Source organism: Caretta caretta, chromosome 21, assembly GCF_965140235.1.
Source record: "Caretta caretta isolate rCarCar2 chromosome 21, rCarCar1.hap1, whole genome shotgun sequence".
Taxonomy (NCBI): Eukaryota; Metazoa; Chordata; order Testudines; family Cheloniidae; genus Caretta; species Caretta caretta.
In genome coordinates, this window is record NC_134226.1 from 18768796 (window position 1) to 18794828 (window position 26033).

Here is a 26033-nt window from a genome sequence, read left to right on the forward strand (position 1 = left end):
AGCAGTCGATTTTAAGAGCCCTTGAGGTTGACGGAACGGGGTTGGTTGTGTAGCCGCATTGCTTATAAAATCAACCTAATGCGGCTAAATTCAACCTAACCTTGTAGTGTAGACCAGGGCTAAGACAAACAAGTTTGTTTACATTTGTGGGGGGTAATGCTTCTTAATTCTTATTTACAATGTCACCTGAAAGTGAGAGCAGACATTCGCATGGCACTTTTGTAGCCAGCATTGCAAGGTATTTACATGCCAGATATGCTAAACATTTGTATGACCCTTCATGTTTCAGCCATCATTTCAGAAGACATGCTGATGATGCTCGTTAAAAAAATAATGCGTTAATTAAATTTGTGACTCAACTACCTGGGGGAAGAATTGTATGTCTGCTGCTCTGTTTTACCCTCATTCTGACATATATTTCATGTTATAGCACTCTTAGTGTTTGTCTTAGTGATTGGCTGAACAAGAAGTAGAGCTGAGTGGACTTGTAGGTTCTAAAGTTTTACATTGTTTTGTTTTTTGAGTACAGTTATGTAACAATAACAAAAATCTACATTTGTAAGTTGTACTTTCACAATAAAGAGATTGCACTACAGTACTTGTATGCGGTGAATTTAAAAATACTATTTTGTTATTTTTACAGTGCAAATATTTGTAATAAAAATAATATAAAGTGAGCACTGTACACTTCGTATTCTGTGTTGTAATTGAAGTTAATATATTTGAAAATGTAGAAAAACATCCAAAAATATTTTAAAAATTTTAATTGGTATTCTATTGTTTAACAACGCAATTAAAACTGGGATTAATTGTGATTATTTTTTTAATCACGATTAATTTTTTTGAGTTAATCACGTGAGTTAACTGCAATTAATCAGCAGCCCTAGTTATTTAACATTTGTATTGCAGTAGTGCCTAGAGACCTCAACCAGGTCATGCTCCCATTGTGCTAAAGCACTGTATAAACATATAGTCCCCTGAAGGTCTTACATTCATAAAAATAAGACAAGTGGGTAGGGGTGAGGAAGGATGTTGATAACAAATGTAATATAATTTAGCATGGACTAGTTCTGTGGGCAATTTTTAGCTGGTCAGTAGCAGTAATATCTCATCTCCTGCTTTGCTGTTTTGAGAGGGCAGTATTCTTTATGCATTAAGGTGTGTAGCTTTGAGGAGGGACGTGAGGGAGGATAAGCTGGTGGCTTTAGAATTTTCCACTGGGAGTAAGGGACTGCAGGAGACAAAGCGCAGTGGTGCTTGTGGGAGAAGTAGACAAGCAGGTGGCCAAGGCTGGCATAGATAGCAGAGGGAAACTGGCAGGACTCAGCTTCTTGGAAAGATAATAGTTCAGAAAAGGGAAGGCTTTTATATGGAGAGCTTTGAAGGTCAGGACAATAAGTTTGTGGTGGAGAAAGGGAGGCAGTGAAGGGATTATATGCAGGGAATAGACAGCTAGTCATTAACTTAATTCCGTCTAAGCTGCGCAACTGCACAGCAGCCTATTAAGCACCCCCGACCTGCCTGGCCCAGGAAGAGGTGCCTCAACCCAGCCCCGGCCTGGATCTGCTGCGGCTGGGGAGAGATGCCTTCTTCCCCCCCCCCCCCCCGCCCAGGTGCTGCTGTGGCGGGGAGAGCTTGGGGGAGTCCTCTCTCCTCACCATAACCCCAGGGCAGCCTGCACCCCAAACCCCTCATCCCAACCCCAGAGACCACACCCCCAGCTGGAACCCTCACTCCCCCCTCACCCCAACCCTCGGCCCCACCCTCGCCATATGAATTTTATGTGCGCCAATAACAAATTACCTACATATTGGTGCACATAACAAAATTCATGTCGCACATGCGTGGGAAAAATTAGAGGGAACACTGGTGATGAGCCAGGAAGATGTTCTTAAACTTCAGGGTAGACATAGTCTATGTCGGCATAACGTATGTCGCTCAGGGGTGTGAATAGATCACTCCACCAAGCGACATAATTACTGGTGTGGATAGCGCTGTCGGTGGGAGACTCTCTAGTGTAGCTGTGCCCTTAGTCATTTTCTGTCACTTTGTCTCCAAGAATTGTATGTAATAGCATCTCATTAAGTACGATAAACTTGTTGGTCAAACAATGAAGTCCTGCATTATCTCACTCGATTCACCACATTGAAGCCAGTTGCTTAGTCTGAATTTTTGAAAACTTCTTTTAAATTTAAAAACGTTTATTTTTGCATTGATTGTGCCTATTCCCTTTGCCAAAAGGCATTTTAAAACTGACATGAGTTTTAAATCTTTAAAAACTGCCATGGAAAGTTGATTCTCAGCAGGCATAGTCAACAAGAGGGCAATTTCATATGTGGGGTTCTGTGGGATTCATAAGTTCATTGCAACTTTAAAATAGTATTACCATTTCTCAGAAAAGCCCAGAGTAGAAGATCTATTTCATACTATGCTGCTGAACTAACAGAAGGAATTTTAAGTAACTCTGTACCAGGTCTCATTGATGTTAGTGAAGATGTAGTGACTAAACACAGAAGTCTGCAGAAATGTAATGTTAAAGTTCTTTTTGAGAGTGGAATAATTTATCAAATGGAAGTGGACCAGATTGGTATGGATAACAACTTATTCTAAGTTTCAAAGAGAGAATTCCAAACAATGAAGGGTTTAAAATATCAGCAAATGTTTTCTAAGCTCAAAGGTATAGCTTTGATTCCAGCTAATATAGGAATGAATCACAGCTCAGTTCTTGTAGGCACTTTGTGATGATAAAAATAAAAAAAAGGTTTTTTTGATAGAATTAGGGTTGTATTAGAGTTTGGACCATTATTCATCTGGCACTTACCTGTCTGATTCAGAGTGTGATTTTATTTATTTATTTATTTATTTTAAGTTACTGGTTGCTAGTTTTGCAGTAAAACATGTACTGGCAAATGCATTATGTGGTAGCGGAGAAAGCACTTTTGGTAGCCAAAGGTTCTGTTTCTTTGACCAGTTCAAATGTTCACTGAAGCATTCATGTCCAATACAGTGTAGATTCAGTAACTTTTAAAGACAATTTGTGAAGATGACTTGAAAGATGAATCCCCTCACAGAAGAAAATTAATCTATGCAGTAACTCTCATTAATTTGTATTTGGGTAAACCCACAAATCTGCATCAGAAATGAAGCTGCAGCTCTTTGGGCGGGAGGGGTATAGGAAGGGGTCCTGTGAGGGCATGCCATGTCACCCCAGCCCTCTAATGCCCAGGGACCTACTTAGAGAATTTACTACTGGAGGGACTGGTGCAACTTCTTACTCCAGCAAAGGAGGTATAAGGTTGCTCTCACCATTGCCTGTGCACATCTATGAGTGGGGAAGGCTTGCCACTGTATAGATCCTTTTCTGTGCTTCTTGCCTCCGTGATCTAGTCCTTTGGAGAGGATAGGTTTTCTAACATAGAGCCAGTGAATATCATTATTGAGAATGGATCAGGTCTAACACAGGGAATATAGAGGAGGTGACATTGGCTCTTAAGATTGAATAGCGAGTCTTTTTTTTTTTTTTTAAATAACTGATTCCAGTCATGGCCTTCAAATGGTGGATACATCTTGAAATCACAATTGGTGACATTAGCAGGGATGCCAAAGACCCAGTGGAGACAGAAGTTTCCTTTCCCAAACAAATGTGATCCATCTATGATAGAGTTCAAACACATTGACAAGGCTATCCTTCTAGATATCTGGAGAACTTCAATTTCAATGCAGTCAATACAGCATCTTTCCCAAGTAAACAAAAATGAAAGGAAGCCAGTCATGTCTACCTTTATTATACTAGGTGCAAATACATTTAAAGAGGGATTTTGGAACATAACCAAAGATCTGAACTTGAAGATGTTCTAATATTGAAAACATTGGAAAGTAGAAGCTAAATTGAACTGCATATTGAAAGCACACTGTCTTCTGTTAGGCTCAGACCCGTGTGAAGCTGAATTTTCTGGACCAGATTGCAAAGTTTTGGGAGCTCCAAGGATGTACATTGAAAATTCCACATGTAGAGAGGAAGATCTTGGATTTATTTCAACTTAATAGGGTAAGACTGTTTTTTAAAATAGTTTTTCCTGCAAAAGATGCCACATTACTTCTGTTCCTAGACTGAAGTCAAGTCATCTTTAGTAAGCTACTTCAATAGAGTTTTTGTGTTTGGAAGCGTTTTTAATGTATGATTAAACTCCTTGAGACATATTCTGTGAAATGGATTCAAGACAAGAACTGTTTATATTGCACTAAAAAGTAGTGTTGGAAAGCTGATTCAGTAGTAGAGCCTTAGAAATGCAGCCTGAGAGAATCCTCCAACTAGACTGAACTATAAACCTGCATCTAATCTTCCCTTCTGGCGCGTATTGTAAAGCAATATTTTGGAGAAGTTCTGTGACCTGTGTTATACAAGAGTTCAGATGATCACAGTGGTCCCTTCTAGCCTTGGAATCTGTGAATCTATGAGCTTTTTCAGAGGTCTTTAAGTTTTCTGACTAGCTAATTCAAGGATTTAAGCTACAGCGTTCTCTTAATGTGAAAGCTGTATTTAAAGTATTTATTGCATATGGTAGCAGCTACAATAGCAAATACTTTTCCCTTTGTAACTTTTTTTTTTTTTACTAGCAGTAGATCTCTATACACTATACACTAATGATTTTATTTTTGTATATGTGACCATTGTATTTTTCCTTTATAGCTAGTTGCAGAAGAAGGTGGATTTGACTTAGTCTGTAAGGAGAGAAAATGGACGAAAATAGCCATCAGAATGGGTTTTGCTCCAGGCAAGGCAGTGGGTTCACACATCCGTGCTCATTATGAACGTATTCTTTATCCTTACAACTTATTCCAGTCTGGAGCTAGTCTACTGGTGAGTGGTATGGTGTTTTTTGTTTTCCCCTGGCTAGCTAAAACCTGGATAAATTCACCAACTAGTGGGTTGTTTCCTTTTTGGACAGCACTTCTAAAATCTTTAAAGATTGCATTTGTTTGTTTCATAGACTTCATCTTGTTACTTAGATACTAAGGTCATGAGATGAGTATGTTAGTAATCCACAGACAGAACTTTATCAAATGGAAGATAAAGTACTGGAATTTTGTGAAGGACCCCTTCAAGGAAACCTCTTACCTGAAGACATGAAACCTGTTTGGACACTACCAGTTTGTATTTCTTCCTCTCTACAGTATTTAAAAGCCTTATTTTACAGCAGGTATTTAGACTTTCTGGAATGTCCTCTTTGCGACTCCTCTGTGCGTTGCAGACTTTTAAAATATTTACAAACCATTTATTTGTCCATCCATCTGACAGAGAATAAATGAATAATATCTCTAGGAATAATTGAGATCCAAAGATAACGGATGGAATATAATGAGTCTTGTAACTTTATAGCCATTTGTCAACTCACTTTGCATTTTTTTTTATACATAATATGGTGAAAGATCTCCACTATGAAGAGAGAGAGAATGACATGTGAATGATGTTTTGATCAAATCCATGGAAATCATAATGTAGACTGCCAGAGTTGTTGCTGAGTTTTTCTAACTTAAAATCTTCATGTTTAGTTTTTGGCCATTAATAAGTGGGTTGAATGAGGATGGAAACTAATACAAGTACAAGACTTCTTTCAGATCAGTGTTGGTTTATTACTTATTTGGTAGCACTTGCAGAAATCCATTTTAATCCGTGTTAACCACTCCCACCCTGACATGCTTTTCAACGTGGGTGGGTTTCATAATAAAAAAAACTTGTGAGGATTGTCTGAGTTTACAGTAAAGAGCAATATTAGTGCCTGTTAGTTAGAGCTGCCAAAATGAGAATAGAGATTTGACATGAGCAAATCAGAAGAGACTGGAATGTAAGGCTCTTTATGTATCTTGTGGTTATCACATTGAAGAATAGTTTAAAAAAATATCATTAGGCTCTAAAAAAAATTGTAATTCTGACCACTGGATTTTAGACATATATGCTAATGTAGATTGTTTTCAATCTGTGGGATGAAAAACCTTAAGTCTAGGAAAACTATCTTTACCAAATACACTTCACCTTTCCTCTGAAATAATTCTTATTGCATGGTGGAAAGCAACAGCATTCCAATAAGGTGTTTAACTAGCATCTTTCCATTTTTGTTCATTCTGAACACTAAAGTAATTGTGGTTTCTCTTTTGTGAAGACATTTTGCTCTGTCACATCTGATCCCGTTCTCTTATTTTTTTTGAGGTGGGAACATATAATTTAGTGTCCTAAAATAGAGTGGTGGCTGTGACCATAAACGCTCTGAAAATCTAAGCCTTTAGAACAATTGTCTTTCACAGAACTGATGTTAAATACATTATTTCTCAGTAATGGACCATTTTAAGAACACAAAGATTCTCAAATGGCTGCTTGTGATCTCATTTAATGAGGTCACGCTTCCTTTTAAATATAACTTTCCAAGCTCTCTCTTGCACTAGGCACCTGACATTTGTTCCAAACTGATGTGTTTAGTGGATCATGCAGTTCTGGAAAAGGTATGTTTAACTTCATTTATTAACCAAAAAAAACCCCAAAAAACGTTGTTGCTGTTTTTAAATTGTTACTATATTCTCCTTCCATCTTTCTGTGTGTGGTATTAATGTTTTCTTATGAATTGGATGGAAAAACTGAGAGAATCCATAGAAATGTTTCTTTGGGCTCAGTTTTCACCCTGCTTAGATTTTATTTTTGCTGACGTGCCTTCTATTAACTAATGAGTTTATTCTACAATGAATTATTTCTCCTTTGAATTGATATTTGATATCCCTGACCAAAGGTCATCTTTTTTGCGTTGTGTCACAAGTTCTCAGTAAGCAGTGGTTTCCCAGATGGTGCTTGTACAGCTGTCCTTTTTATTATCTATTCAGTTCTTTCCTGAGTATCTTGGCCTCGTATGATTTCATTCTTAGATAAGATACTGCTACTGGATTTTACAGCTGTCAGTTTCAGACATGTTTTCCCTTTCTTTGATATTTCAATAAGCCTTGAAAAGAAGCTCTGTTTGCAGCAAGCCAAGATCATCTACAAAAGACTGGTATGTGCAGTCTGTGAAACTACTTTGTAATTGATGGCACCTACTATATTGCATTGATGCTGTGAAAGCCAAGAGTATAGAAAGGAGTATTTTTTCACTCACTAGTACGGTGTGGCTTAGAATGTGTTCAGTCCCATGCACAGCCTGAATTTATTATGAGTTTTATGCCTTAAATATATGTTTTAATTGCCTTTTTGGAAAATGTTCTATTTGAAGAACTTCTTACATTGTACCATCTGCATACATAATATAGTAGTGTAACAGGAAATTTTGGTGCTTAATGAGTAGTTTTTCATTGAAACCTTAGTATTTATGGTTCAATAAATCCAAAAATCTAAAAATGGAGACAGAAAGTAAGACGTGTGTGGATGATCAAAACAGGCAAAACTGACATTATAGTCTGCAAATTAATAGGTGCTTAAAGAAGTGCCCCAGAGAAGTAATTTATTCATCATTACCCATTTAACACTGGACTAGATGTGTCTCAGTTGTACTGCTCACTATAATTGCATATAAGGAGATGGATAAATATAAGTTGCCTTACATGTAAGGGATAGCAGATGTGAAGCATGCTTATGATTCTTCACACTGTAGTTAGTGAATGAAAAGTCCTTGCAACTTATTCTAAAGACTCTTAAGTAAACCTGCACATTTTTTCCTAAAATTATTTTCTGATTCAAGCAGCCTAGGTATTAAAAATACACCAGGTCTTGCTCTTGTTTATATTTAAAAACTCAGCTCAGGCCATCTCTACACTAGAATGTTTTGTCACCAGAACTTCTGCTGCCTTGCAGTTGCTGATGTTGCTATGTTGCTAAAATACATGCACTCTCGGCTATTTTTGCTGGTGTCACATATAAGAGGTTATATTGGCAGAAGCCGTGGTGCGCCATGGATAAGCATCCTGATATCTCTACATCATTGTCCAGCACTGTGCTTTGCAGAACATTTTTGCAATGCATTGTGGAACACCTGCACTTCACTCAGGGAATTATGGGAGCTTGGGGTTAAGTTCCCACAATTCCCTTTCTTCCATTCCCTAAAGCTTCTTCTAGATGATCATCTTCATGCCTTTTTAAAAATTCCTACTGTTCCTTGTACTGCTTTTGTTCTCTTTGCCATCTCGCTATTAGAAATATGCGGAGCTCTCGTGTCTGGTTTTAGAGACAGGACATGGGATTATTCTGTATTTGCAGAACTTCAGTGACTACCACTGTAACAGCAACCAGTGGTGCTTTGATGAAGGTGAGACAGGACGCTCTGAGGAGGATAAGTGAATGATGTGAACAGTGCATAGAAACTTCAGGATGCTTCAGACATTTGTTGATCAGCTCCACACAGTGGATCAGCATTTCAGGGACCAAGAAACAAGCACTGAGTGATGGAACACATCACATTGTGATACAGATCTGTGGCAATCAGCAATGGTTGCAAAATTTTGAGATGTGGGAGGCTATGTCCCATCCATCCAGTGCAGAGACACCAGAATGAGAACTGCTTTGACAATGGAAAAGGATCTAGCAATCATGCTCTGGAAGCTTGCAGCCTCATACTACTTTTGGGCTGTGGGCAATCAGTTCAGAATTGTAAAATCTACTGTGGGGGCAGTTGTCATCCTGGTGTGCAAGGCCATGAAGCCTTTTGTGCTGCACAGTATTGTGACTCTGGGGTTCTGGGCCATCCCACCTTGCCACTGAGTACATGATGAGAAAGGGTACTTTTCCATGGCTGTGCTAATACTGATGGATCACTGGGAACATTTCACTGACATTACTGTTGGATGGACAGAGTGTTTGTGTGTGACACTTGCATTTTCAGGTATACTGGACTTTTCCAAAAGATGCAAGCGTGAACATACTTCCCAGACTGACACATTCATATAGGTGGGGTTGAAATGCTAATAATGATTCTGGGGAACCCAGCCTATCCTTTGTGTCCCTTGTTTATGAAACCATAGACTGGATGCCCATACAGTAGCAAGGAGAGTTACCTAGTGTCTGAGCAGGTGCAGGATGACTGTTGAATGTGCTTTTGGTAGGTTGAAAGGCCTCTGGTGATGTCTCATGGAAAGGCTGGATCTCAGTGAGGCAACTCTTCTCGTCATAGTAGAATAATGCATAATATTTGTGAAGCGACGGGAAGGGGAAACTTTACTGTCAGGAAAAAGAACGAGGAGTACTTGTGGCACCTTAGAGACTAACAAATTTATTTGAGCATAAGCTTTCGTGGGCTAAAACTCACTTCATCAGATGCATGCAGTGGAAAAAACAGTAGGTAGATATAGATACACACACACACAACGTGAAAAAATGGGTGTTGCCATGCCCACTATAACGAGAGTGATCAGTTAAGGTGAACTGTCAGAGTGGAGGGGGGAAGTGTCCAGTTTTGGGCCCCACACTACAAGAAGGATGTGGAAAAATTGGAAGACGTCCAGCAGAGGGCAACAAAAGTGATTAGGGGACTGGAACACATGACTTATGAGGAGAGGCTGAGGGAACTGGGATTGTTTAGTCTGCGGAAGAGAAGAATGAGGGGGGGATTTGATAGCTGCTTTCAGCTACCTGAAAGGGGGTTCCAAAGAGGATGGATCTAGACTGTTCTCAGTGGTAGCTGATGACAGAACAAGGAGTAATGGTCTCAAGTTGCAGTATGGGAGGTTTAGTTTGGATATTAGGAAAAACTTTTTCACTAGGAGGGTGGTGAAACACTGGAATGCATTACCTAGGGAGGTAGTGGAATCTCCTTCCTTAGAAGTTTTTAAGGTCAGGCTTGAGAAAGCCCTGGCTGGGATGATTTAGTTGGGGATTGGTCCTGCTTTGAGCAGGGGGTTGGACTAGATGTCCTTCTGAGGTCCCTTCCAACCCTGATATTCTGTGATTCTAAGTGGAAAGACTGTCTGCTGATTTTGAACAGCCAGACACAAAGGCAGTAACCAGAGCCCATCAAGGAGCTATAGGGCTGAGGGAGGCCTTAAAATATCGCTTTAGCAGTGTGCCATATTATTGTGGTGTGCTACTTTTGTGTACTTTGTGTTTTGCCTTGAATCTGGATTTTAAATGATTTCTAAATATCTGTTATGAATTTGGTGAGAGTAGGGGATGCTTTGCTCTTTAACATTTCTTTGACACCCAATAAATATTTTGTGATTTTTCAGAAAACCACAATTTTGTGTGCAAATAAGCAATGAATAAACTTATTAGCAACAGTAAACTTTGAGGGTTGACACCTATATAACCATATTAAACTTTACACTTATATTACTAGTGTTAAATAAGCAAAGTGCTGGGTGTTTGCCTGACCCTGCATTATTTGCAGGTCAGTGTATACATAGTCTCAGTTCTCCTTGTTTTCCACCATCAAAGAATTGTAGGGAAAAGGCTGTAGGCTGTGCTAGTGCCTTGTGTGTGGGTGGGGTGGGTGGTCTTGTGGACACTGAATTGGGGTCGTATTTGGGGTCGGGAAGGAATTTTCCTCCTGTACTTTCCACAGTATGCATCCAATCTCCTAGAAGATTTATGAAGATTGATCCAGAGGACGGAAAGGACATTTGTGTACAGATCAGCAAAATACTCCTCAAGGGTGAAGGGTTGTTCCCATTGCCTAGTACCAGAAGCCAAAGAAAAGAACCCTGGTGCCAATGACTCCACCTCTACCTCTATTCAAGCAGAGCATGAGAGGGATTTGTTTTGGTCTGGGGAAAAACTGACTTGTAAATCAGAGCACTGTCTTTTGCTGTTTACATTACATGCCTACTCTTAAAAATCAGGTGCTCTGACTGGATAGTCACTGGGCTGTTTGTAAGAGATATTCTTCTTTGAGGAGTGTCCCTGTGGGTACTCCACTGTAGGTGTCTTGGCGCCCTGCACTTGTAATCAGAGATATGTAGCAGCAGTGCCCTGGTTGACTGCCTCGCACCGCTCTGAGCAGTTACCTAGCCTGCGGAGCCAACTGACCCCCAGTTCCTTCTCTATCGCCTTTGGCTTGAGTCAGAGTGACAGCAGCATCTCTCCAAATATATAGATAGCTCAATATTTCTCTTTCTATCCCTTAAATCCTAGTTAATTTTAGTTAACTTTAGTTTTTATTTTCTTACATATTAAAAACAATAATAATTTGTTTTATTAGTCGTAGTTTTTCCTCTCCCACCAGCTGGCGGACCGCCGTCAGTGATGACTAAATAAAAACGGACTGACTCCATTTTTCTCCAGAGCTGCCCTCTTTCAGGCATGCTTGGTTCCCCTGGCTTTAAATGCTGCCTGACCTGCAGGCTTTCGATACCCATTTCTGATGGCCATGCTCAGTGCGTTTGCTGCCTTGGAGAAACCCATATTCCCCAAAAGTATCCACACTGTAAAAAACTGACTGCCAGGACACGGAAGGCCGGGGACCTTCAACCTAAATTGCTAGTGGTGGAGAAATCCCTCAGACCTAGAGTCCAGGCCAACGGTCATCAGTGGCAGACAGGGGCACAACTAAGACCGCCTCTAAGAACCTTGTCCCTAAAAAGGTGACCAAACACCGCTCTCATTCATCTCCACAGTGAGAACACCTAAAATAAAATTACAGGTTTCAGAGTAACAGCAGTGTTAGTCTGTATTCGCAAAAAGAAAAGGAGTACTTGTGGCACGTTAGAGACTAACCAATTTATTTGAGCATAAGCTTTTGTGAGCTACAGCTTACTTCATCGGATGCATACTGTGGAAAGTACAGAAGATCTTTTTATACGCACATTGTAAGGAAAGTGATCACTTTAGATAAGCTATTACCAACAGGAGAGTGGGTTGGGGGGGGGGGGGGCTGGGGAGAAAACCTGGATTTGTGCTGGAAATGGCCCAACTTGATTATCATACACATTGTAAGGAGAGTAATCACTTTAGATAAGCTATTACCAGCAGGAGAATGGGGTGGGGGGAGAGAAAACCTTTTGTAGTGGTAAACACCCATTTTTTCATGTGTGTATAAAAAGATCTTCTGTACTTTCCACAGTATGCATCCAATGAAGTGAGCTGTAGCTCACGAAAGCTCATGCTCAAATAAATTGGTTAGTGTCTAAGGTGCCACAAGTTCTCCTTTTCTTTAAAAGAAAATGGTCTCCCGGCAAAAAATCTGCCCCAGTACCGATGACATCGAGAGTCTCAGACTGAGAGGCAATGGGAACGTCCAGTATAGAGACTTCCCAAGGAGCCAAGGACCTGTTATGAGCATGCTCTCAGTCAGGTGTATGCCCTAAAGCCAAGCTTCCTAGCGCGGCCCCTGTGGGGCTGAGGAACATCCCGGCACCGACTAGTGCAATGGTGCCACTTGCTGCACATACACAGGTCATCAAGACCTCAGCACCGACAGTTCTCACCCTCTCCTCTCAGACTGCGCTGCCGTCTCCAGCACCGAGCTTCCTGGTACCACAGCATTTCAGCAGACAGGCAGACCTGGTTGTTTCTTCTACTCTTGGGACCCCCTTATTTAGTATCAATGGTACCTCAGCGAGGCCTGGACCAAGCCAGATCCTCACTCAAGGGGCTTCAGCGCCTCCCCTCTCTAGTGATGATGATTAGGAGGACGATGACACAGGGATGTACAATCCTGGCCACTCCTCTCTCCATTGGTAGACATGGGAGGCTGGCAGGTTCAACCTTGGATGCTACCTCCTATTGCCTTGCCGCCCAACTTGGGCCATCTATAGAGCCCAGATCATTAGGCCTCCTAACCTACCAGCCTCTAGAACACCCTGCTTTCCCTCACCAATGGACCCAGCACCTTCAGAGGCCCAAAATGAGGAGACTGAAGAACAGGAGGAGACACCTTGTCACCTACACACATTTCATCGTCGTCCCCAGATGAAACAATTGTGAAACAATTGGGAGCAAAGCCTATTCTTCCACCACCTTATAATTCTGCATTGCAAATTGCTCTGCATGGCTGGCTAAATATACGCACAATCTGTTTTCTAAAATGTCATCCTTTAGTGAACACCTGCGGGAAGATAAGAGAGAAGCGTAGAAATCCAACATCTCCAAAGGCGCTCTCATTGCAAGGATGGCCCTCCAATCTTCCCTCGATTCTGCAGACACAGCAGCATGCTCCATTGTGATCTCCGTGGTCAAGCGTCTGGCATCGTGGCTCCACCTATCTGGATTCCCTGGGGAGGTGCAGGCTACTGTGGAAGACCTACCCTTTGAGGGTCAGAAATTGTTTGCAGAATCCACAGGCATGTCCCTGCATGCTTTAAAGGACTCCCGGGCCATCTTAAAGACTCTAGGCATCTATGTCCCTGGAAACAAGAAAAAGCAAGGCAGGTTTTACAACCAAAAATTCTGGGCTGCATCACAATCTCAGCCCAAAAGACACTATAGCCAATGCCGCAAACAGAGGCAGATGGGGCAAAGGCAGAATCAAGACCAGACTTCCACATCCCAGCCTTCCACCTCCAGGCAATTGTTTTGAAGTTCTGGTCGAGGGTCTGAGACCTCTGTGCTTTCTACTTCTGGGTCTCAACCACACTGTAATGCCATTCGAAGACCGCCTGTCACCATATTACCTATTCTGAAACAACATCACTACAGACAAATGGGTCCTGGAAATTATCCAGCAGGATTACTCCATCACATTTTATTTCTATCCCACCTATCTACCACCTTCCTCCATCCCTCTTCAGGGACTCCTCTTATGAGCCCCTGTTACAACAGGAAATAACCCACCTCCTGCAATTAGGGGCTGTGGAACCAGTACCAGCTCTACACAGGGGAAGGGGATTTTATTCCCATTATTTCCTCACTCAGAAAAAGAACGGTGGATGGAGACCCATTCTGGATTTATGCAAACTCAACAAGTTTGTGAAAACGCAGAGATTCAAAATGGTGACCCTATCGACGATAATTCCGTCATTAGAGAAAGGAGATTGTCTCTTGTCCCTCGACCAAGAAGACACTTTCATGTCAGTGTTCACCTCAGCACACGCAAGATTCTTGCGCTTCACCCTAGAACACTCAACATTACCAGTACAGAGTGCTACACTTCGGACTGTCAGCCGTCCCAAGGGTCTTCTCCAAGGTCCTCGCTGTCACTGCAGCTCACCTCTGCAGACTAGGAGTTATTATTTTTCCATACCTGGATAACTGCCTGTTAAGAACACCAACACGGCAGGCAGCACTAGAAGCCACACAGTCCACAGTTGTCCTCATTATGAACTCGGACTTCAAATAAATCTTCAGAAGTCCATGTTGGTCCCTGTCTAACAATTGGAATTTATAAGGGCCTATCTTGACTACCTCACGGCAACAGCGAGGTTATCCCAACAGTGCTTCCTCAACTTAAACACTCTGATTACTATGGTCATGGACAGCCCACAAACGTCCGCCAGGATGTGCCTACAAATTTTGGGACATATGGCTGCTATGACTTTCATCGTCAAACATGCCAGACTACATATGAGATGCCTACAAGCCTGGCTTCGCACTTGCTGTATACCACACAAGCACTCCCTCAACAGGTGGCTCACCATGCCTCACAAGGTAAAGGATTTCCTTGAGTGGTGGACACAACCACAAAATGTCTGCTCATGTGTCCCATTTCAACAGAAATCTTCTACCATAATGATCACCGTGGATGCCTCCCTCATGGGATGTGGAGCTCACCTGGGCGACAACATGATCCAAGGTCACTGATCCACAGTGGAAGACAACTTGCACATAAACATACCAGAACTAAGAGCAGTCAGAAACGCATGCGAGCATTTCCTTTCTCTAATCCACAACACTACTGTCAAAGTCCTTACGGACAAGACAGCGTGCATGTTCTACATACACCGCCAACGGGGAGCCCAGTCATACCCTCTATGCATGGAGGCAATACACCTCTGGAATTGGTGCATCTCCAACAATGTAGACATCACTGCATCCTACCTGCCGGTACATCAGATTTCTCACAAACCCACGAGTGAGAGATGGACTATGCAACCCTCACCACCATATTCAACCTATGGGGGTTCCCCACTATAGACCTATTTGCAACAGCTCACAATGCAAATCGCCGCTAATGTATACATTCCCTCCGATCCCACTTCTGAGTCGGGTTATACACAAGATCAGGCAAGACAAGTCCAGGGTCATTCTCTTTTCGCCTACATGGCCCAGACAAACATGGTTCCCATACCTGAGACAGACGGCAGTGAAACCACCTTAAACCCTCCTCTTAATACCTCACTTCCTGACGCAGGGCCAAGGACACATCAGTCCCCCCAGCCTAGCTCTTCTCCATCTCAAGGCCTGGGTTCTCCATGGCTATCAGGTATTGACAAAGACTATTCCAAGGAAGTTAGACATACTCTTGAACAGTCTCAGACTGACTACACGAAAAACATACACACAACTGGACATGATTTCGCACCTGGTGTGAGGATAACCATATTTCCCCTCGGTCGGCCCCACTGCCCCGGGTCCTTGAATATATATTGGGTCTTAAAAAATCAGGGATATCCAACAGCTCCATCAGAGTACACCTAGCTGCTATCACCTCCTTACACGATAATGTGGATGGAGCCACTATCTTTGCTCATTCAATGACTAAGCATTTTCTAAAAGCCATGATAAATACCTACCCAATGCTAAAAGACCCTGCTCCCATGTGGGAACTTAACCTCCTCCTCCGTAGCCTCATGGAGAAACCATTTGAACCTGTAGCGACTTGTCCTTTGCTACATCTATCAATGAAGGTGGCCTTCCTCATCGCCATCACGTCGGGAAGAAGGGTGGGAGAGCTACGTACCCTAATGATTCACCCACCTTTTACCACATTCTATAAAGACAAAGTGATCCTATGGCTGCACCCCAAATTCACACCCAAGGTAGCCTCGCCGTTTCATCTAAATCAACCCATATACTGACCTGTGTTTTTCCCGAAACCACATGCTGACAACAGGGAGGCTTTTCTTCACATGCTCGATGTCCGCAGAGCACTAGCCTTTTATCAAGAAAGAACAAAAACGTTTAGAAAATTGTCTCTTTTCTCTCTATAACAGAACGATGAAAGGGTCAGACCATTTCTAAACAGAGACTATGTAAATGGATATCAGGCTGTATCCGTTTGTGTTAACAGCGGAGCAACCTCCCGGCTCCGCCAGGAGTTCACACACACTCCACCAGAGTGTTATCAACATCAATAGCATTCCTCAATAATATACCCATACGGACATTTGTAAAGCAGCTACCCGGGCCTCTGCCCACACTTTTACTAAACACTATGCTCTCGAGCAACAATCTGCTGCAGACACACAGTTTGGAGACTCGGTGCTAGCCACCGTCAATAAAACAACTCTGAAGTCCCCCCTCCACTGAGGGGCACTGCTCCATAGTCACCTAAAGTGGAGCACCCGCAGGGACAACCATCTCAAAGAACCTCAGTTACTCCACAGGGTGAGTAACCTTCCCTTTTTAATTTCCTATGTACTTCATTTTTATGGTGAGATTGTAATAATTGATTTTTCTAATTTGTTAGTGTTTTATGATGCTGAAATTCTACCTTGCTGCTAAAACATGCTGGCTACTCTTAGTCTCTTATTTTATTGCCAGTACAAATTTATTTTAAAGATTGGCTACTTTCAAGGTCAATTCCTTTGTTCTTTGACCGCATGAATGAGTGTCACTTTGAAGGAGGGGAGTAGTATTGGTGGAGGAGGTTTTGGGCACAATGAAAAAATGCACGTAAAGAATCATGTGGGCATATCCCTTCCTGTTTTCCCTTCTTCCTCTCTGGGCTTGTCTGGCTCAGGTTTGGCTATGTTTCGAAGAGCTCCTGGTTTTCTGTGGGGTTTGAATCCCCTTCGGTGTACCCTTCTCTGAGCAAGTTGTTGCTGGCTGCTGTTGAATTTCCCTCCTCTTAAATCTCATGAAGCGTCCAAAGTTGCATTTAGGGTGGTGGTGAGGTTCCTGCGAAGTATGGCATGGAGCTCTTCATAGGAGCGGCAAGTTTGGGGTGGCTTCAGATTTTCTTTGTGGTACAGCTGCCACAGTTTGCCTTTCTGGCATTTCTTCTCATCCCTGCTGTAGCCCAGGTCTTGCATACTCTCTGCCTTGTCTGAATAAACATCCCTGTTCCTGCAGTGGCCCTGCATCTGAGCTTGCACAGCCCCTTCTTCACACAGGCTGAGGAGATCCAGAAGAAAAAAGGGGAACGTCTATGTACCAGCAATGCAGATACAACATGTTCTCAGCAATGCAGATACAACGTTTTCATGTTCTCTCCACAGGTACTAATGCGGAGAGTGGACCAGATGATATTTCTGAGGGAAGGGAGCAGAAGGAGACTCCGCCGACTGGAAGGCATGAGATGCACTGTCCTAGGGTTGGGGGTTCCACGACCACCGCTCCCAAGAGAAAGAGGCGGGTGGTGGTGGTCGGGGACTCTCTCCTCAGGGGGACTGAGTCATCTATCTGCCGCCCCGAGCGGGAAAACCGAGAAGTCTGCTGCTTGCCAGGAGCTAAGATTCGTGATGTGACGGAGAGACTGCCGAGACTATTCATAAGTGATCTGGAGGATGGTGTGGATTGCACTCTCAGTAAATTTGCGGATGATACTAAACTAGGAGGAGTTGTAGATACGCTGGAGGGCAGGGATAGGATGCAGAGGGACCTAGACAAATTGGAGGATTGGGCCAAAAGAAATCTGATGAGGTTCAATAAGGACAAGTGCAGGATCCTGCACTTAGGACGGAAGAACCCAATGCACAGCTACAGACTAGGGACCGAATGGCTAGGCAGCAGTTCTGCAGAAAAGGACCTAGGGGTGACAGTGGACGAGAAGCTGGGTATGAGTCAGCAGTGTGCCCTTGTTGCCAAGAAGGCCAATGGGATTTTGGGATGTATAAGTAGGGGCATAGCGAGCAGATCGAGGGACGTGATCGTTCCCCTCTATTCGACACTGGTGAGGCCTCATCTGGAGTACTGTGTCCAGTTTTGGGCCCCACACTACAAGAAGGATGTGGAAAAATTGGAAAGAGTCCAGCGAAGGGCAACAAAAATGATTAGGGGACTGGAACACATGAGTTATGAGGAGAGGCTGAGGGAACTGGGGATGTTTAGTCTGCGGAAGAGAAGAATGAGGGGGGATTTGATAGCTGCTTTCAACTACCTGAAAGGGGGTTCCAAAGAGGATGGCTCTAGACTGTTCTCAGTGGTAGCAGATGACAGAACAAGGAGTAATGGTCTCAAGTTGCAGTGGGGGAGGTTTAGGTTGGATATTAGGAAAAACCTTTTCACTAGGAGGGTGGTGAAACAGTGGAATGCGTTACCCAGGGAGGTGGTGGAATCTCCTTCCTTAGAAGTTTTTAAGGTCAGGCTTGACAAACCCCTGGCAGGGATGATTTAGTTGGTGTTGGTCCTGCTTTGAGCAGAGGGTTGGACTAGATGACGTCCTGAGGTCCCTTCCAACCGTGATATTCTATGGTTCTATGATTTTTCCTGGTCCAAGCAGGAGCATGAGGTTTAGCTGGAGGTCTGTCTTTTTGCTAAACTGTGCTGATCTAGTGTGCTAGCTGCACTTGCAAAGGTGGGATAGCAGTAAAAGTGGAATTTCTAAAACATGCTGGAAATTCTTAAAGTTTGGAGGTATGGATTTCTGGTCACTGTGACCACCTCTGCTGCAGAGGTCAGAATTGTGACCAGAGCAGTCACTGTTACAGGGACAGGGCCATTGTAGGACTGGTCTCACTGATACAGGTAATGCAGCGCCCACAGTGGCATTCCCCCTGGTAGATGTATGTTGGGTGAGGACTTGAGTCATTCAGGGAGATGATTTTATTTTGGCAACAGAATGCCTGGGTTATGTTGACAGGATTCAGATTTGGGTTTGGATGCATGGAAATGTGTGGCAACGAAAAGCTGCTTCTTTCGACAAACTTTGTAGTATGGACCAGGCCCCTGTATAAATTAGACACTGTCATCCTTAACTTCAAATTTCCTGGGGTTTGTATCAGAATTGTAATATTTTCTGAGCATTGGCACATATGACCTCAGGTGTAGTTATAATTTGATATTCACTAAAGAAGCCATCATTCTTGGGGCTGGTGCCTCAGCATGAAATTCCCCTTGTTAAGTTTTTTCATCCTTTGAGACACCTATAGATTTGCTCAAGGGCTCTGTTCTACTGAACTTTTTCCAGCCTCTTGTACCTCAGAAGCCCCTGAATGTTCCAACCAGTTCCTTTCTGAGAGCGGTCAGTGAGGGAGGTGCTGCCCAATGAATAGACTGTCAGGGTTGGAAGGGACCTCAGGAGATCATCTAGTCCAACCCCCTGCTCAAAGCAGGACCAATCCCCAATTTTTGCCCCAGATCCCTAAATGGCTCCCTCAAGGATTGAACTCACAACCCTGGGTTTAGCAGGCCAATGCTCGAACCACTGAGCTATCCCTCCCCCGTGGTTCTAACTTATGCTGTGCCTCTCCTGGGAAACCGGAAAAACTCTTTGTTTCTCCTTCACAACACTGTCACAAGCTAGCCCATTGCTTGCTTGAGATCAGAAGCTGGCAAATCCTAGCAAGATAGACTAGAAGAAGAGTTTGCAGCCACAGCAGTCTCCAATGGGAGACGTATACTCTCAGTTCATTAATGATCTGGATGACGGGATGGATTGCACCCTCAACAAATTTGCGGATAATACTGAGCTGGGGGGAGAGGTAGATTCGCTGGAGGGTAGGGATAGGGTCCAGAGTGACCTGGACAAATTGGAGGATTGGGCCAAAAAAAATCTGATGAGGTTCAAGAAAGACAAGTGCAGAGTTCTGTACTTAGGACGGAAGAATCCCATGCACTGCTACAGACTGCGGACCGACTGGCTTAGCAGCAGTTCTGCAGAAAAGGACCTGGGGATTAAAGTGGACCAGAGGCTGGATATGAGTCAACAGTGTGTCCCGTTAGCCTTCTTGGCAACAAGTATATTGGGCTGCATTAGTAGAAGTGTTGCCGGCAGATCGAGAGAAGTGATTATTCCCCTCTATTCAGCGTTGGTGAGGCCACAGCTGGAATACTGTGTCCAGTTTTGGTCCTCCCACTACAGAAGGGATGTGGACAGATTGGAAAGATTCCTGTGGAAGGCAGTGAAAATGGTTAGGGGGCTGGGGCAAATGACTTTCGAGGAGAGGCTGAGGGAACTGGGCTTATTTAGTCTGCAGAAGAGAAGAGTGAGGGGGGATTTGATAGCAGCCTTCAGCTAGCTGAAGGAGGGTTCCAAAGAGGATGGAGCTAGGCTGTTCTCAGTGGTGGCAGATGACAGAACAAGGAGCAATGGTCTCAAGTTGCAGTGTGGGAGGTCTAGGTTGGATATTAGGAAACACTGTTTCACTAGGCGGGTGGTGAAGCACTGGAATGGGTTACCTAGGGAGCTGGTAGAATCTCCATCCTTTGAGGTTTTTAAGGCCTGGCTTGAGAAAGCCCTGGCTGGGATGATTTAGCTGGGGTTGGTCCTGTTTGAGCAGGGGGTTGGACTAGATGACCTCCTGAGGTCTCTTCCAACCCTAATCTTCTATGATTCTTCTGTGATTTCTATTGGCAAATATCTCCAGTGGCTGGAGATGGGGCACTAGATGAAGAGGAGGGCTCTGAGTTACTACAGAGAATTCTTTCCCAAGTATGTGTGTTGGGTCTTGCCCACGTTTAGGGTCTAATTCAGTGGTGTCCAAACTTTTCCTGTTGCGCCCTCTCTTACCAGTATTGGAATCTGTCTGTGGCATGTGTCCCTTCCCCCCCATTACTGCACAGCCAAGGCTTCCTCAGCATAGGAGTTTGGGCTGAAGGCAGAGCTGGGGGCAGAGCTGGAGGTGTGGGTAAGGAGCTGGGTTTCGAGGCAGAGCTGGCCTGGGGGTGGAGAAGGAGTGAGGGCAGAGCTTGACTGAGGGCAAAGGAGGGCAGAGTGGAACTGCAGCTGGATCTGGGCTGGGGGAAGAGCAGAGGTGTGGCTGGAGCTGGGCTGAGAGCAGAGCGGGACTGGGTGGCGCTCCCTCCCCGGCCCTTGTGGGGGCTGGTCCAGGCCGTGCTGCGTGTCTCCACAAATGTTCGTCCAGGACACACCCCACAGTTTGGGGACCACTGGTCTACCTGATCACCATATTTGGGATCAGAAAGGAATTTTAATCCAGATCTGATTAGCAAGGGTTTTTCATCTTCCTCTGTAGTGTGGCGACTGATCACTTGCTAGTTTGAACTAGAATAAATGGTGGATTCTCTGTAAATTGAAGTCTCTAAATCAAGGTTTGAGGAGTTCAGTAACTCAGCCAGAGGTTATGGGCCTTTTACAGAAATGGGTGGGTGAGGTTGCTGTGAAGTGTAGGTCAGAAGTAATGATCATGATGGTTCCTTGTAGCCCTAAAGCAGGGGTGGGGAACCTATGGCCCACGGGCCGGATCTGGGCCATGGGTTAATTTAATCTGGCGCCTGGTGCCCCCACAAGGGACTGGAGCTGTGAGCACAAGATGGCCCCACTGCGGGTGGAAGCCCCAAGCCTCCACCACCTTCCCCCAGAGCGGGTAAGTGGCCCATTATTATTATTATTTCCTGTGGGTCAATGGCCCATGACAGAAAAAAGGTTCCCCACCCCTGCCTTAAAGTCTATGAGGACAGCTGGTTGTCATGGGAGGCCGAGCTACCAAGGAGTCATGGTCCTGGGGAGCCAGTGCTCCCAGAGCTTGCAGGCGCCTGGTGCATTTGGTGAGCTGTGGAGGAGTTGGAAGCCCCACTGAACAGCAGCCACCAGATGCTCCCCATTAGCCTGCCAAGATGTCAGGAAATCTGAGAGTTTTCCAATGCACTTTCATGGAAATTGAATAGTCTCTGTGACATATTTTAGATTTTGGTGAATGTGCCACATTCTCTGATGGTTTCAGAGTAACAGCCGTGTTAGTCTGTATTCGCAAAAAGAAAAGGAGTACTTGTGGCACCTTAAAGACTAACCAATTTATTTGAGCATGGGGGTGTGGGGGGGTGGAGGGTGAGAAAACCTGGATTTGTGCTGGAAATGGCCCAACTTGATGATCACTTTAGATAAGCTATTACCAGCAGGACAGTGGGGTGGGAGGAGGTATTGTTTCATGTTCTCTGTGTGTATATAAAGTCTGCTGCAGTTTCCACGGTATGCATCCGATGAAGTGAGCTGTAGCTCACGAAAGCTCATGCTCAAATAAATTGGTTAGTCTCTAAGGTGCCACAAGTACTCCTTTTCTTTATTCTCTGATGGAAATATGTTCCACTGTAGAATTTCAGACCAGCTCCAATATATAAACATTAACAGATTAATCAGATTTCCCTTTTTAAAAAACAAAACAAAACACAGCCTTCATAATTTTACATTTTATTTTCACCATTGTACTGAATGAAATAACAAATCATATTGTGAGTTACATGTTCAAGCAGATACTGTTACAGTGGTTACAGCTAACAACTGTTCATTATTTTGTTTCTACAGCAAAGTTAAAGTAATGCACTCTTTTCACTCTAGCCCAGAAAAGGCACTACACAATTTTGTGTGAGGTGGAATTTTGTTAGTGGTGTAGAGAAAATTAAGTAATCACAATTGTGCCTGTATTTTAGTGTTTGCAGAAGCCAGACCTTACCAGTGATACAAAGGACAAGGAATACAAACCCCATGATATTCCCCAGAGACAGTCTGTTCAGCCATCTGAAACTTGTCCCCCTGCACGCCGAGCAAAACGTATGAGAGCGGAGGTGAGAGAATATATAAATAATGGATAAATGTTGGGCATCTTAGTTTGAAAACCATAATGCAGTAGTCGTTTTCCAGCCAGGAAGGCACAAACCATTAACTTTGGGGAGCTAATTTAGCTTTTTATTCACAGTAATAAATTTAACCGGTTATTAAACCTGTTCATCAGAAGTTATTCTGGTTAACTCAATGTATCAACACTCTTATTACTGAATCAGAGTGCCTTATTCTGAATTAGGTTAAACAGTGATTAAACTGGCTTGATTCTTGCTTAATTTGATTTATCTTAATTTGGTAATTCACCAATTCAAGCTAAACGAAATTCAGTAAGAGTTAAACCTACATTAAACTGATGCAACTTTCCTTGGGGTCTGTCCATCCTGTGCACTTAACGAAGCAGTGGTTCTGTGGAAAAAGTAGCATGTGATTATGTAATTAAGGACTATTTGAAAATGCATATGCAGAAGGGGACCAAATTAAGATTGTACAGGCATCTTTAATACAGTTAATTCCTAACTTCTGAGTGCCTGATTTTGCAAGGTTAATGTTCTTTGAATGTAGTTTTTTGTATGTAATTATAATATACGTAGGACTAAACCTCAGTTGGTAAATAAAACATTTTAAAAGAAAAAGTTAAGAGCTAAGAAAACTGTGATGACAACTGTAGGCCCTTTCTGAACAGTGCAGAATTGGAAATTTGGTAAAAAAAAAAAAAAAAAAGTCTGCCTAAAGACAATAGGAAGAATTAATGACAGAGGAATTAATGTGAGTTAAATGTCTAAGATAGACGCACCTGACAGAAACAAAGTAAATTGCAGAGAAAATACCAGCCTGAGAGATTTCTCTGGGGAAGAGGAATATATTCTCAGTTACCTGATTACATTGTAGCGTGTGCAGAGTTTGAATTACTGCTTTAGCTAATATGTGATGATCTCAGGGTTAGGAGACCAAATAAAGGAAAAAGCAAGTTAGCTGTGCTAAATAGCTCTTATAAGATATTAAAAAATTTAATATAATTCTAAATAACAATTGGGTTTCTACACAAAATACAGGGGTTAAATCCTAGAAATTAGAGCAGTGAAATATTAACGAAGTTTACTTACTCCGTTGTCCCAGATGAGCGTCTAGTGCTTGTATTCTCAAGCTTTTTGTCCAGCATATTTAAAAATATCTTAGCTGATAATTAGAGAGGCAAGGTGGTGAGGTAATATCTTTTATTGGACCAACTTCTGCTGGTGTGAGAGACAAGCTTTGATAATTGGCTTTTACCACTTCTTTTGCTTTAAGGGTCTGTGAACTAGGAGCTGTGTCTGCAGAGCCTGGGCTGGCTGACGTTCCCACAATGCCACTAGGAGGCCTTGCAGAGCTACAGCTGGGGTGCACTGTGGAAAGTAGGTGCCACAGGAAATACCCCCCCAAGGGAGCCAGAGTGACAATATCCTGCAGTCCTCTGATTGGGCAGATGCCCTATTTAATGCTGGGGGTTGACCCAGGAAGTTGTGTGGTGGGCAGGCACACGGATTTCGGCCTGTTGTGACTCCAGACTTCACCTTGTCTCCTAATCTCAGCCTGACTCTAACCTTCATTTCTGCCTCCTGATTCTGGCCTGATTCTGACCCCAACTCTTGTTTAATGAACCTGGCTCTAGCTTCCTCTGACTTCTGCTCAGCGACTACCGTCCCTGACATGCTCATCCCAGTTCAGCTGTGACTGCTAGGTCACACTGCCTACACCCCCATCCCCGATACTTTCAGTGCAGTTGTATAGTCATTCATGTGGGGTGGGGATGATGAATAGTTGTTGGGATTTTTAGTTTTTGGGTAAAATTTTGTCCTTATTTATTGACAGCAGGGACATTAATGAAATTTACCCCCAAATTACGTTTTGTTGAAATCAGTCTCTCAAAGCCTAAATCCAATGGAAATTTTCCCATGAACTTTAAAATTCTAATGGAAAGTTGTTTTTGTTTTGCTCGGCTTATATCAGACTATAAGCAAGTGAAACTGACTTAAACGTTTTCATTGTCCAAACTCAGACACTGATCATAAACGGTTTTAATAAATATATTTAAATTATTTTGGTTGTAATTCCTTCAAGGCAGGGACTGTCACTTATTGTGTGTTTGTACTGTGCCTAGTACATTGAGGCTCTAATTTTTGGGAGGTCTTCTAGACATTGATATAATATAAACAATAAAAAGGCTGGAATTTTCAACCCACTTAAAGGAGTTAGGTGAATACATCCCCAAAATCTCACCCATAAAATCCAAGCGGTGGGGTGTGTGACATAGGTAACTGAGTAACTTCGTGTCCTTAAACCATACTGAGTAAATTAGAAATACTCTCTTTAGCTTAACAAAGAGAATGTTAAGTGATGACTATATCACAGTCTGTAAGTACCAAAATGGGAATGAATGTTTTATATGGGCTCTTCAGTCTTGCAGCAGAGGTATATAAAGATCCAATGGCTGCAAGTTGAAGAGAGACAAATTCAGACTGGAAATAGGGCATAAATGTTTGACAGTAAGGGTAATTAACTATTGGAACAATTCACCAAGGGTCATAGTAGATTATCTATCACTGGCCATTTTTAAATCAGGATTGGATTTTTTTTTTTTTTAATTTACATCTAGTCTAGTTAAAAAGAATTATTTTGGGGAAGTTCTATGGCTTGTGTTTATACAGGAGGTCAGACTAGATGATCACAATGGTCCCTTTTGGAATCTACTAATCTGTTCTTTGGAAGGGGTCTGGTTTGTTGGGAGAGTATAATTGCTAATTCTTAGGTTTTATACCATAGACAAGTGTAGAGGACTTGACAGGTGATTCAATATAGGGGCTCTCAATCTGAGATAATTCTAAGGGACTTGATTTTCTGAAAGTGCTGAGCACCAGTTTCTGAAAATTTTAAGATGTCTCAAGTTGGATATCCAAAGATGGAGGCACCTAAAATCACACAGTCAGTTCTGAAAATCTCAGCCAGAAATTTCACAGCAGCTGGCCCAGGACTATGAAATACTAACTTAATTACATTCAGGGCTAAATGTAATTCTTATCTGTAATTATTCAGGACTAAATGTAATTATTAGCTGTTCTACTTATTCTTCATGTATGCCTTCCTGCAACAGCAGCCTTATTCTAATTATTGAGGGAGAGGAAGCAATCCATGGATTAAATTTGCCGGACACTTTCTATCAAAAAAAGTTTGACTTTGGGAGGGGGCTGGGGGAGAGCGCTAGTTCCTTCATGGTTTGCAGAAGGACTTTGAAATTTAGCAGGGGAAATGTATCAG

General features: G+C 42.9%; 1 protein-coding gene across 8 annotated transcripts in view; it reads left to right on the plus strand.

The window, feature by feature from the left end:
* The window catches only part of KDM5B (lysine demethylase 5B), a 184112-nt gene that overhangs the window by 42883 nt on the left and 115196 nt on the right, over positions 1 to 26033 (plus strand). For 5 of the 8 annotated variants that reach the window (XM_048826607.2, XM_048826615.2, XM_048826612.2 and 2 more), the window contains exons 3-6: positions 3926 to 4048; positions 4691 to 4861; positions 6442 to 6498; positions 22610 to 22744. In XM_048826607.2, coding sequence (XP_048682564.2) covers positions 3926 to 4048; positions 4691 to 4861; positions 6442 to 6498; positions 22610 to 22744 — 486 coding nt within the window. The remainder of the gene's footprint in view (positions 1 to 3925; positions 4049 to 4690; positions 4862 to 6441; positions 6499 to 22609; positions 22745 to 26033) is intronic. The other 3 variants (XM_048826609.2, XM_048826610.2, XM_048826611.2) reach the window with 2 other exon arrangements.